Below are 13,158 nucleotides of genomic sequence, written 5' to 3'. Positions count from 1 at the left end.
GCGTATCCCCTCTAGCCATTTAAGTGATTGTTCCAGCGGTGAACTGAACAAAAATAAAGAAAAAATCATTTGTAGGAAAAGAGAAATTAGGGAAACTCTTGTAAAGATCTAATGGTTACACTTTTGCCTACAATAAAATATAGTTTACTTTCAATTGTTATGAACTTTGCGTGAGGATTTATCCTTCTTAGGATATGTAAACACAAATAAGTAAATTTATTCATCTGGTGGTTGATCATTTTGTACCAGGCCCTAGACCTGATTCGAGACAGATATCTTCAGATGCTAACAGATTCTTGCTTGGAAGGACAGCTTTCTAATGATAAGGTTGGCACGCTTGGCTTCACGATGTTTACAATCTGAACCCCAAGAGCGACCAAATCCAAAGTGATTAGTTGCTTCTTTGACTCCTCTTCAGAAAGAAACTGAGGTTAGTTCTCTCTCCTCTGTTTCTCTAATTAAGCATTCTATTCCCAACTTTACCTGGGGAGCATAGTTTGATTGTTTAAAATCTTCCCACAATTGTTTCTAGATCTATATTTTGGGGCAGTCTTGTAATCAATATATTCATATGTTATCTTCTTTTCACCAAACTCAATTTGAGCTAATTGTGTAAGCTCATTGTATCTACCGATTCATAATTTGTTAATACCGAACCTTTGTACCAAGCGGAAATATTTGAAAAATTGGGAAAGGGATATGACTCTCATTTGTTATTAGAGAGCACTTGAGAGAGTTACAATTTTGTTTAGTGCCTTTCATGGTGAATGATACTCTCTTATGACCCGAAATTGAGGTTGGTTAATTACAAGGGTTTTCAGTGATACCGTACTTGTTGGGTGCCAATTAGAAGCACTCAGATCTGCAGCATCCTAGTAGTTTAATCATACATAGATGCTTAACATGATGCTGGTAGCTGTATCCTGGACTTCCTTTAACTTCTTTTTGATTACCTCTGCAGGTTCCTCCTTCTGTTTTGATGGAAATCCCACATGGTACCTCCCGGTCTTCTTTTTCACCACTCAGCGAAGCCTGCACAAGAAGGGATTTGACTGCTATACATGATATCCCAGAGAGTATCGGCTATACAGATGATGGAATGAGAAATGTTCTATATTCGTTTAATTAATGGAGAAAAATCTAATAAGTTGTGTTGTATACATATTTAGCCATCTCAATAGTTTGGTTGTGTTACTGGCATTTTCTTTCTTACGTTCCACTGCAGCCCTCGTTCCAAATGTGGACTGACCAAATGCATGAATCATTAAACTCAAAGAAAAAGGGGATTCTGCTTTTAAGATCAAAGACTTCAAAACCACGATTGAGTGTGGTTAAGTTCTTATTATGATACTCGTGGGAAGTTCTGAGTAGAGCTTTGATAAGAGTTGCTTTCATGTTCATACCGATATCCGAATTTTACCTTCAATAGGATGTTCTTTATCTGACCTGTTTAAATAAATTACTACACAGCTTCGTATGAAGTTTGTTTGGCGTTACATCTTATCTTCTAATTCTTGATAGGAAGAAACAAAATTGGTAGTTCAAACGAAATTGGTAGTTTAAGGTACGTTAAGAGCATCTAAACCTGGTAACTCTACTTGCATGACCAATAAAAAAGAACAAAACTGAAAGAAAAAAAATTATTATATCCTGAATTGCTGCTTTCTCTACATTTGTTATCGTTGCCGACAGTGTTATTTTGCTTGCAGTTCATTGATGTTGGAATGATGGTTTCTCCAACCGGGCGTAGTTTGTCTTATCTCATGAGTGACAAGCCTCACGAAGCTATAAACGATGCAATGCAAGCACAAGTAGTTTCCCCACTTTGGCACATTTCATGTTATCTTCAGGCTGTTGCCCTTTCGGCCCTTGGAATGGACATTAAAGCTCAAGCAGCACTTAAGGAGGGTACTACGCTTGAATCCGAAAGGAGTAAAGCAGTTGGACAAAAGTGAAAATCTAGTCCAGTCGACCAGGTGCCCAGTTTTCCACTTCTTTCGGTTTGGCTCTCAGCATATATAGGCGTCGATCGATCATAAGGTTTAAAACCACTAGAGCCAAAGCTTCAGCATTTCCATGGTATTAGATTTTGGTCATTTTCCTGCAGTATATATTGTATTTGATTTGATTTCTTGTGTGTCAATTCGCGTATATGAATTCCTTTGACAAAATGGAAAGAAAAAATAGAAAGTTGTTAAAAACAGTGGTAGGGAGGAAATCGTTCAGAAGCTTTATAATTTGTGTACGGAAAGCATATAGGATTCCTACTTGGCTAAATAAATAAATAATAATAATTAATGTCGTTTGATTGTTGTTAGACACATATATAAATTACTACTTGGATACAAATAAATAATAAAAAGTTAACCCTTCGAACTAAAATTTACGACGAACAAAACAATCATATGCAGTCCATAACTAACTCACTTTCTTTGGTAAATATCATGATTCTAAACATAATCTGCAGAATGGTCTTGATAAAGTAAACATAAACATAAACATCTTACAAACAACTAACATTAACAAAACATCTGCCAAAGAGATTTAGTAGTAAAGTTCTTTATTGTGACAACTCAATACTTGAAAACTTAAAACAGATAAGGCCCATGAAGATCTTCTAGTGAAGTGAGCCCTTTTGTGCTATCTCAGAAGACGCTGAAAATAAAAATAAACAAGCACACGTAATTAAGTTCTGAAGAAGACAACCAAATCAATTAGAAAAACTCTACAAATAGATGCATGCATATCGCTAATTTAAGAAAGAAAAGTAAAATCACATTTACGTACCATTGCTTAATTGAAGTGCCGCTTGATCGAAATCACCCTCACATAAAGCCAATCATTCAAGACATTCAAGAACCTGATGTATGAGTATCTCCATTGCCCGATGAAAATTAGACTGCCACAAACTCCCCAAAATCCAACAATAAAACCAAGCGCCATGCTGACGTAAAATCCCCATGTTATCAGCTCATCCTTTTCTTCTTCATTGCTTGAGATCACGGTTTCCTGTTGATCATCACACATATTTTGAAGTGGAGGTCCGCACAGTTGAGGATTTCCAGCATAATTAGAGGGATCAAAACTTTGGAGCTGAGTGCCTGTTGGAATTTTGCCAATAAAATTGTTGTATGACAAGTCCAAGACACTAAGACGATCTATCCGAGCAAGGCTTGTTGGAATTCTGCCATCCATCTGGTTTCTTGACAAATCAAGGATCTCCAATTCTTGCAACTTTCCAATCTTTGCAGGTAACTCACCTATCAATCCGTTTCTTGATAGGTTTAAAGAAATTAACCCAACAAGATACGTGATTTCAATTGGCATCTGCCCCGTTAACCTATTTCTCGAGAAATCAATTCTCTTCACAAGTCCCAAAGTTTTTTTGTACGAGTGCATTCTCCCTTTCCATACGAATGTTGCATCATCCATATAACCAACCATATATGAAGTATCCTCTCTTCGGTACGAATGTTGAAGGGTCGGAGATGAGTTTCCCTTCTGTGCCAAAACAGTAAAATTGCTGAGGCATTTTGGTATTGTACCAGAGATGTTATTCGCAGACACATCCAAGTTCTGAATGTTTGTTAGATGGCATAGTTCAGATGGCATGCTTCCGTTGAAGTTATTAGAGGAAAGCATCAGGACAACCAGTTTCTGAAGGCTAACCCCTAACCATTTTGGTATGGGTCCTGATAACTCATTGTATCCAACATCAATAACTTTTAAGCTGGTGCAATTCTTGAAGGATGAAGGTAACTCTCCAATAAATCTGTTGCTTCTTAATTTCAATGTTTCCATTTGATATAGTGAGCCTACTGTGGATGGAATTTTCCCCGAAAAAGCATTGTAGCTCAAATCAAGCATGACTAGATAGTCAAAATGTGTCAAGCATTCTGGAAGCTCTCCAGAGAGATTGTTGCTTGAGAGATTAAGAAACATTAAACTCTTGTATGCTTCACACAAGATAGAAATTGACCCTGAAATGTTATTATTAGAGAGATCCAAATATGACGCATGTGATAGAGTTGAGGGAATTGGACCTTCGATTTGGTTTGAACTCAAATGTATTTCAGGGTAATACGTAAAATTCATTGTCGAATTTGCAAACATTTCTCCAATTTGGTTATTGGAAAGACTGATAAATGACACGTCACGAGTCGTACCCCAAAACCAGCTTGGAAGGATATCCACAATTCCAGCATCAGAAATATTGAGGGATGAATACTCATTCTGAGTTTGAAGCCATTTTGGAAAATACGGACCCATTTTGCAAGACCCCAAATTTATATACCTCAGTTTAAATGGAGGAACCCAATTAGAACTGAAGCTTAAAACTAGCAAGTTGGAGGAAAAATCCAAATACCATAATCTAGAGAGATTCGAGAAGTGGCTTTCCGAAACCACACCTTTCAAAGCATTCATTCTCAAGTCCATAACCTCTAGATTAGACAGTTGCCCAATACTTTCAGGTATTGTTCCACTCAATTGATTTCCAGAGAGAAGTAATTCTTTCAACGATGAAAAGTTTGTGAGATCAGGAATTGATCCAGAAAGATGATTGTTATAGAGGTACAGAGACTCTAATGAGTTTTGAACACACGTAGACAACATTTGAACAAACTTGGAAAACTGTCCACTCAGACTAGTATTGGTTAGGTGCAGTTCTTGCAAACTGCATAAGCTGGAAAAAGAATGCGGATTCACCGCGTCAAATTTGTTCTGAGAGAGACCTAGATAGACAAGAGAGGTCAAGTTTTCAACGACACTGGGAATTAAACCAGTTAAACTGCTATTAAAGAGGTCAAGATAGACAAGGCTAGCATTGTAGTTTGACAACCATAAATATATTGAAGGAGAAGTGCATTGGTTGTCTGAGAGGTCAACAAGAGCAAGAGATTTTGAAGAATTTATGTTAAAAAGAGTACTGGAATGGATTACAGGAGAAGGAAAACCACACCCCTGTAACGTTAAGTTTGTAAGTTTAGGGAGCTTGCTAACTGTTTCCAGCCAGTCATGAACATTACTGAGATTGGTGCTACTCAGATCCAAATATGTTAAAGAAGAAAGACGAGGGAGCCACGAATTCAGATTTTCTGCACCGTTAAAGTCATTCCATCGGAGATCAAGATATTGCAAGTGGGTAAGGTTTCCAACTTGACTTGGAAATCGACCACCAAAAGAAGCACTAGAGAGATCGAGGTGTCTTAAATTGGAAAGAGAACCAATGAAATATGGAAGTCGGGTCCCATTGAAGTTGACGAAAGAAAGGTCCAAATATTTCAAATGCTGCAACTCAAGTAGTTTGGGACTCATCATCTTACCTTGCAAAAAATAATCGATGTACCACGTGTCTCCTTTCTGTTGATGTGAGTAAGATTCATTCAAAGAATACCACCCAAGATGAAGTTGAGTAACATGGTTGGTTCGGTTGCTGCAGTGGACGCCGACCCATTTGCAACAATCTTGCTTGTGTTCTTCTCTTCCCCACGAAGAGAGGAGATGGTAGTGATCCACGAGGCCGTGTTTGAAAGCAAGGAGTGCTTCTCTTTCCCTCTCAAAGCACCTCACCACTCCTTCTGAAGAAATATTTTTGAATCCAAGGGAAAGGGAAGGGTTGACAGCACATTGCAGTAAAGTGAACACCACAATTAAAGCACGAAAGAGTTTGTTCAAGCACCTGATTCTGATTCTATCACCCTCCATCTTAATTCAACTAAATAAAGCAAGAGACAATTGAAGCACGAAAGAGTTTCTTTAGGATTTTGATTTTGGAGCAAAAGGAAAGCTGCAAGTGCAGTCCAAAATGAACGGAGAAAAGTAAAAGCAAAATATCGAATAATTGCGATAATATTTATACAATGGAATATGCCATTTTATCTCAAACACTAAAGAAAGGTAGGCCTACAAGTAGCTAAGTAGAGGCAATGCACTAGGTGACCAAAATATAGCCACATCTTTATTCAAGAATTAAAGTTGTCTTAGTTCAAAAAAGAAGTTTCTTACAAATAACAGTACAAGGTCCTAACCCGGCCATCAAAAGATAATAAAAAGAGTTTTAAAATTTTGAATCTTAACTACAAGCAATCTAATAATTTTATTCAATAATTAAGGCCAAAAATATTATAAAAATATTAACAAGAACACAAATTAGTTTTCTTCTTTTTCTTCTCTCTCTCCTCCCTTTTCCTCTTCAGTCTTCACCCCCTCTTTTCTTTTCACCCATCCCTTCTGTTTTACCCGTGCCTCATCTATCCAACAAGATCCTCTCCAGATCCTTTTGGTGAGGATCTAGGAATTCATAAATCGTATCCGTTCATCGTAAATCGTACAGATTTTTCTTTTAAATTCTCCCCTCACTTCGTTTTCATTGGAAAAGGATCCTCCTTTTCTTGGGGATCCTAGAGATTCCGCTATCGTGATCATTCATCATACATCTTGCGGTCAGTTTTCATTACGTACTATTTGTATTTAATTTTAAATTTTAAATTTTGAGATGATTTTTGACCGTACGATATACGATGAACGGTTACGATCGCGAAATCCCTAGAATCCCTAGGAAAAGAATTCGGCGAAGATTCTTTTCCCTTTTCACCCTTCACAACCTCTATATATCTTAATAATTTTTTATGAAATTTTCTGTAATTTTTGTAAAGAAAGCATACACGATTGTCGATGTATTATTTCTGATGAAATAAATAATAATTAGTTTGTTAAACATCATGGCATCGTTGTTGACATAGATATAAATTACTGCTTGGATTAAAATAAAAAATAAAAAGTTAACCCTTAGTAAATTTGACATGATTTTGCACAGGAGTGCAACCAATCCTTTAAACTAAAATCTACAACTAACAAAACAATCTTTTACACGCTATATTTGGGTGGGAAATTTTCAAGGCATGAGATTGAAAGCCAAATTGAAAAGAAAATATTACAAAATGAGAAAATTCTTCAATAATACGTAGAACTGAATGATATATAATGAATGAAGAAACGTAAAATAAAAAATCCAATAGTCGTGAAAATCTTTATACAATAGAATATCCAATAGTTCTCCTTCTCAATTCATATGCCATTAATCTCAAACATGTTACAAAGAAAGGTAGGCCTACAAGTAAAAATCAGAGGCAATGCAATAGGTGACCAAAACATAGCCTGATAAAGTACATCAAGTACCAAGGGCATCTCCACCATCACTCTTGAGGACTCTTTCAAGGGCTTCAATGGAATATTCGGATCCCTAAATGAATATTGTGGCCGTTCATGAAAACATGAAAAAAAACCAACAAATTATCTCTACCGTTGGTTTCCCAACGGTTAAAAATATGGAAAATGTCACTAATGTGCAACATTATCACGCAGGTCAGGCTTGTTTCCCACTCAAAATCTACATTGGTGCCCATTTTTTGAGGATTTCTTTGAAGTATCCTATGAGTCACTATACGTTGGGATACTTAGAGGACCTCTATTCCGCCAATTGGAAGCCCTTTGTCCCTATATTTAGAGGCTACAGGGTTGTGGGCACTCCATTTAAGGTTCCCGTAGGAGATGCTGGCTATACAATAATTCCACTAGACACCATAATTGATAAACTGAAAGTTTTTGATACACCAGATATGAGATATAGGTGACTTTACCTAATTTGCTTTCCACCAATCTACTTTTGTTCGATTCACCAAGGTATGGAAATCCTAGTGTAAAGGACTTTGAAGCACTACCTTCCCTCAAGTTCAACCATGTTCATTAGAGTCGAATTAAGATTACAATGATTCCACTGGACAGCATGAATTATAAAATGAGACTTTTTGATGCACCAGATACAGGTGACTCTTTACCAAACTTTGAAATAATAAAATTATGCCCACCAGCTAAGTTTTGATAAACTATAATTACTTTATAATAATTCTACCAAAACCATATCACTGGTATACGTGGGACAATAATTTCACTAATTTTATCAAAACCGCAATTTTCAAAAGTGGTTATCTTTTTAAGTGAACCATTGAATTTGGGATGAAAGTTAATCTCTTTAAAAGCGAGGCACTCAACACATGTTTCAGTAGTTGGGATGTTATGGTAAAAAAGATCAATATTATTTGAACTAGTACTGACACCAGAATCATATTTTTCGTGTCCATCTTAGGGCTAGAGTTTGGGGGCTACATCTAGCTTTTTTTTATTCGAGCAATATTCTAATCTAAACTAAACTATGGGGAGGGGGATTCGAACTTTGGGTGTAAGTTCAAGTGGAGGCAAACTGCTACAGCCAACTTGCTACACTCGGATATGTTGGGGGCGACAAATGGCTCAAGGTAGGGACATTTGTCAGATTGTGATTTAATCCGACCGTGTCTAGTTGTTTTCCTTACCAAAAAGGGTGATCCAATGGACACTCGAAAATTGTCTCTGGGCACCCAAGAATGGTTTATGAACAACTAAGAATTTGTCTTAATAGTTGGGTGTCCACAGAATCACCATTGTGCATAAGAATATAGGTGAGTCTTTACCCATTTGAAGCACTTTGTTCCTATATTTAGAGGCTATAGGACTATGGAGACACTGTTTAGGTCCCCATTAGAGATGGTGGCTTTATGGGTAAGTCTTTACCTAATTTGTTTTCCACTAAACTACTTTTTTATCGATTCACCAAGGTATTTGAATCCTAGTGTAAAGTACTTTGAAGCACTACCTTCCTTCAAGTTCAACCACGTTCATAGAATCAAATTTAGACCAAGCAAGCAAAATAATCCCACTTGATAAACTACATCAAGTACTAAACTTAGAATTTTGACAAAAGTCATAATTTATAAATCGATATGCACCAATTTTCTTGTTTATATCATAAACAAAGAAATTTAGAATTTCTGCGTGGAAAAAAAAAAAATTGGAATTTAGGACCTCTAATTCCCAAATTAAATTTCATGTAAATAGATGTCATTTTTAAATTTCTTTGAGTAGGAGTTTAAAAGTAAAATAAAATAAATTTCGTAATTAAATTTCATTGTTCTTTTATGTTAATCAAACAAGAAAATTCACATTTGAAAAAAGAAAAACAAGAAAATTTCCAAATTCTAGAAAATATAATTCTGTCATTTTGAAATTTCTTAGTAATATTAAATTTCTTCATCCAACAGAGTGTAAGACATACAATAATTCCACTAGACAACATGATTGATAAAATGAGAATTTTTGATGCACCAGACACATCATATAGGTGAGCCTTTACCAAATTTACTTTCCACCTAATTTACTGTTTTTTCTAGTTTGCCGTATATAATTTAGAAATAGTATAATGCCTGTACACTGTTGAATTATGCCCACACTAGTTTTGATAAAATATAATTACTTTACAATAATTCTACAAAGACCATATCACTGATATATATTATATTGAAGTGGGCATTTTTAATGGGATCAGGATCCTCTCCTGGGCTAAGGGTGATGATCCTCCTGAGCAAGCCCACCGGACTGTTCAAATTTTATCCAACAGTTACAATTATTATGACTTTTAAAAAGCCTCCTGTTTGTAGCCGTTGAATAAAATTTGAAAGGTCCGATGAACTTGCTCAGGACGATCCTCACCCTTAGCTCAGGAGAGGATCCTGATCCTTTTTAATGAACTATTGAATAGATAAAAGTTAATCTCTTTAAAAGTACCGCACTCATATCACGCTTGAGTAAGTGGGATGTTATGGTGCTTACAGCAGAATCATAATTTTCAAATCATGAGGGTTAAGTTTGGGGACTGGAGCCGCAAGGGAAAGAAACATGGCAGCAGATGGCTTCCCTTGGTCTGGGTTTGCATTTGAGCCTGCATGCACACTTTGACACCCTGCAACAGTATTAAGTTGATGTCCTAGCAGATGACTGGTCCGATGTCAAGATATCAGTACCGTACCTCCAGCAAAGATACTTCCTTTCTGGAATAAAATTGCTGACATAAATTTCAATTGATCAATTCATTACATCCATTCTAATATTACAAATTCCACCGATCCCTTTTGAAGAATCAAGGTGAATAACCCATTCTAATGAAAACATTACATCCATTCCAATTGCTCAAATCGTCAATGAAATCCCCCTTTTTCTATATAATGGCGTCGGATTAAAAATTTCTACTAGCAATCAGAGTCTATGCTAGCGGTAGGATTACATAACTGCTTCTTTTCTGCCTTTACCTCGAAATAACTCCTCTGTTACTCCACAGTCTGAACTGTTTCTTTGCTGCCATTAGCTCGAAATGACTCCTTTGTTATTCCATAGTAGACTGGTTCTTCGCCTACAAAGGTAATGAAATTCCAGCCAAAAGCAGACCCACCGACAATATATGTCCCTTGAGTCTGACCATCTTCAGCCTGCTGCTTCTCGCTGGATACACCTGTTGGAAACTTATTTTCTGATGGTTTTACAAAAGCCCTTGTATCTTGGGGCTTTTCACCTGGCACATTCTTACTTCTTGTTGCCGAAACTGTTTCTGCCGTCATCTGTTTGCATAGTTCCATCAGAAGTTTAACGTCTGAAATTTGCAACATACATGACCATTAGCACATCTAATGATCAATCCATTAAAAGCAACATCTCATGCGATTGGCTCCATCACAAAAACGCCTTGAACTCTAAAGTGTCTAAAGGAATCTAAAAACCGGAGCAAAGGCATATATGGTGCTCAAGAAACTCAGGACAAAACCACATGTCGACATTAGAAGATGAGTGAGACATATGTCTCCTTGTAAAAAAGGCGAAAGGCCAACTGAATGCTACTAACAATATTCTAGGATTGGGTGGCCAACAATAAAACTATCCCAAACTGAGTTCAAGGGTGAAACTCAATATAATCATTCACACGAAAGATTACTAAGCCAAGTTAGCAAATGTATGAAAGTCAGATGTCATAACCACCGCAATAACAAACCATTTGCGTTAAGATTACCAAATCAGGTCAGCTTTATCATACAAATCAAGGGATAACTGTATGTCACTGTGTGAAAAGAAAAAATGAAAACAAAATCTTGATTAGCTTACATTCTTGAATTTCTTCGGATGACTTGCAAGTTCGAAAGTCAGGGGTCCGGAGAACCTTCAAGATGACAAAAAAGCAAATTGTTACACTCTCCATACTTCATATAACGTAGCACACAAAGGAAGCCAGTAGCAGAGCAACTAAGAGATAAGGGTAGTCATGGGCCCATCCTGCAATTTTTTTTCCTCTCAAGTATAGGGATATAGCAGCTACTTAGTGAAGTATTAGTTCAAGAAGAACATAGAATGCAAGAAAATATTGGTAACCCTCAATGAATCTCAGAAATGTGTGAATTGTATCTAATATATTGTATCTAATGTGTGAATTGATCATCATGTGCCAGGCCCTAGACCGGATTCAAGACAGAAATCTTCAGATGCTGACAGATTCTTGCTTGGAAGGACACCTTCCTAGTGATGATGGTACTGAGTTGGCACGCTTGGCTTCACAATGTTTACAATCTGAACCCTGAGCGCGACCAAATCCAAAGTCATTAGTTGCTTCTTTGACTCCTCTTCAGAAAGAAACTGAGGTTAGCTCTCTCCTCTGTTTCTCTAATTAAGCATTATATTACCAACTATACTTGGGGAGTATAGTTTGACTGTTTAAAATCTTCACACTATTGTTTCTAGACCTATATTTTGAGGCAGTCTTGTAAGCAATATATTATATGTTATCTTCTTTTCACTGGAATCAATCTGAGCTATTTGTGTAAGCTCGTATCTAATTATCTGCTGATTCATTCTTGTATTAATACTGAATCTTGTGCCAAGCGGAAATATTTGAAAACTTGGGCAAGGGACATGACTCTAATTTGTTATTAGTGAGGACTTGAGAGAGCTACACTTTTGTTTAGTGCCTTTCATGGTGAATGATGTATACCCTTACATATGTACATATATACTTATTAAATCATATGAAGATCGAACACAACAATGCATATGAACTATGTACTGCAGTAAATGCATGCAGCATTGTTAACCCTAGTTTGAGCATAATGCATTCTGTTGATAGACAATGAATGCATGGAACTTACTCGAGGATGATGCCATGAAGATCGAGACATGATTAAGACCTTCCCTTCTCTTGGAAACGTATTGGATCTCTCTGCTGTCAATAGGACTAGCACTAGCATTAAGAGAACCATGCCACACCCGAGAAAGGGGATCGAAACCCTAGTTATAAGGATGTAACTGCCCCTCCTATCATGGTTGCAGTTACTTTCAGTTTTCCAACTCCTCATAACCGTTCTCTACATCATTTTGTATAAAACTCATAGTTTTCTCACCTTATATCATACATTGATCAACATGTATAAGTTTCATTACATTATATCTCCTTATGGTAATGTTATTTCATGTCTTTATTAGGTGTTTTGATTCATTTCTCACATATAAGTTCTAACATTCTTCCACATGAGAATGATCAAAACATCTAATGAAATAACTAACAAGTCACCACTGAGATAAAGAGTTGAAATAAATCTTTCAAACATACTCAAAGAAGCATTAGTTGAACCTTAGACAGTATAATACAATTTGCAGTACCATTTGTACTAAAATCACAGACTAATAGGATTCAAATGAGATCATGTGTGAGAATACACTTCTGAATAAGAGAATTCTTCATTACAAGCATTACTCCCACATTGCTTCAAAACATCCTATATATTCTGATTCCATTGTAGAAACAACCCTTGTGGTTTGCTTTCTGCTTCTCCATGACACTGCACCCCCAGCCATTATAAAAATATATCCACTTGTGGACATTTTATCATCAATTAAAAAAGTAACATTTTTTTGAAAAAAGTAAAAAAATTAAAAAGTAACATTTTATCATCAATATAAAAATTAAACAAAAGTAACATTTGTTGTAATTTTGGAAAGCTGGGGCTGAACTGGTTCCTTGCTTCCACACTCTACTACTTGCTCCCTCTGCACTCTCGAGCACTTTAGAAAAATGGAACATGCGGGCCAAAAGAAGCACCTATTGTGATAAACACTTATTTTCTCTCACAAAACACTGAGATTGAACAATTAAGGGTTTTTATTTATTTATTTATTTTTTTTAATTTTACATATATTCAAATAAACAGTTAAATGGATACCTGTTATAAACGCAGGTAATACTCATAA

The 13,158-nt window shown here is 36.3% G+C and overlaps 3 protein-coding genes across 6 annotated transcripts in view; 1 reads left to right on the top strand and 2 right to left on the bottom strand.

Moving 5' to 3' along the window:
* The window catches only part of LOC137720239 (serine/threonine-protein kinase BSK3), a 107,175-nt gene that overhangs the window by 50,925 nt on the left and 43,092 nt on the right, over positions 1-13,158 (top strand). For 2 of the 3 annotated variants that reach the window (XR_015964742.1, XR_015964740.1), the window contains exon 11: positions 1,710-2,040. Coding sequence is in view for 1 of the 3 variants with exons in the window: in XM_088697868.1 (XP_088553994.1) it covers positions 1,710-1,955 (246 nt within the window). In the remaining 2 variants the exon portion in view is untranslated. Of the gene's footprint in view, positions 1-1,709; positions 2,202-13,158 lie in introns of those variants that run through there. The other variant, XM_088697868.1, reaches the window with a different exon arrangement.
* Positions 90-5,805, bottom strand: LOC148699173 (receptor-like protein EIX1). Of its 2 annotated transcripts, none has more exons than XM_088697829.1 (2): positions 2,788-5,805; positions 90-2,160 (listed from the first exon to the last, which is right to left on the bottom strand). In XM_088697829.1, the coding sequence occupies exon 1, from the start codon at positions 5,704-5,706 to the stop codon at positions 2,794-2,796; it is 2,913 nt and encodes a 970-aa protein (XP_088553955.1). In that variant the 5' UTR covers positions 5,707-5,805; the 3' UTR covers positions 90-2,160; positions 2,788-2,793. The 2 variants fall into 2 exon arrangements, with proteins under 2 accessions (XP_088553955.1, XP_088553950.1); XM_088697824.1 differs by lacking the exon at positions 90-2,160 and adding an exon at positions 2,407-2,655 and having other exon boundaries at positions 2,788-5,804.
* LOC148699172 (uncharacterized) lies at positions 9,921-11,223 on the bottom strand. The gene is made up of 2 exons (XM_088697893.1): positions 11,026-11,223; positions 9,921-10,519 (listed from the first exon to the last, which is right to left on the bottom strand). The coding sequence occupies exons 1-2, from the start codon at positions 11,117-11,119 to the stop codon at positions 10,200-10,202; spliced, it is 414 nt and encodes a 137-aa protein (XP_088554019.1). The 5' UTR covers positions 11,120-11,223; the 3' UTR covers positions 9,921-10,199.

Source organism: Pyrus communis, chromosome 1, assembly GCF_041283825.1.
Source record: "Pyrus communis isolate YQ-2024b chromosome 1, ASM4128382v1, whole genome shotgun sequence".
NCBI lineage: Eukaryota > Viridiplantae > Streptophyta > Magnoliopsida > Rosales > Rosaceae > Pyrus > Pyrus communis.
The sequence above is the reverse complement of the archived record's forward strand: the minus strand, read 5'-3'. Positions and strand labels throughout refer to the sequence as shown.

What these genes read in the sequence shown, in the direction of transcription:
- LOC148699173 (XM_088697829.1), bottom strand. Translation starts at nt 5,706, where the DNA reads ATGGAGGGTGATAGAATCAGAATCAGGTGCTTGAACAAACTCTTTCGT.
- LOC148699172 (XM_088697893.1), bottom strand. Translation starts at nt 11,119, where the DNA reads ATGGAGAGTGTAACAATTTGCTTTTTTGTCATCTTGAAGGTTCTCCGG. An exon ending in ATCCGAAGAAATTCAAGAAT is followed by an intron (nt 10,520 to 11,025) that starts GTAAGCTAATCA and finishes TGCAAATTTCAG; the next exon opens with ACGTTAAACTTCTGATGGAA.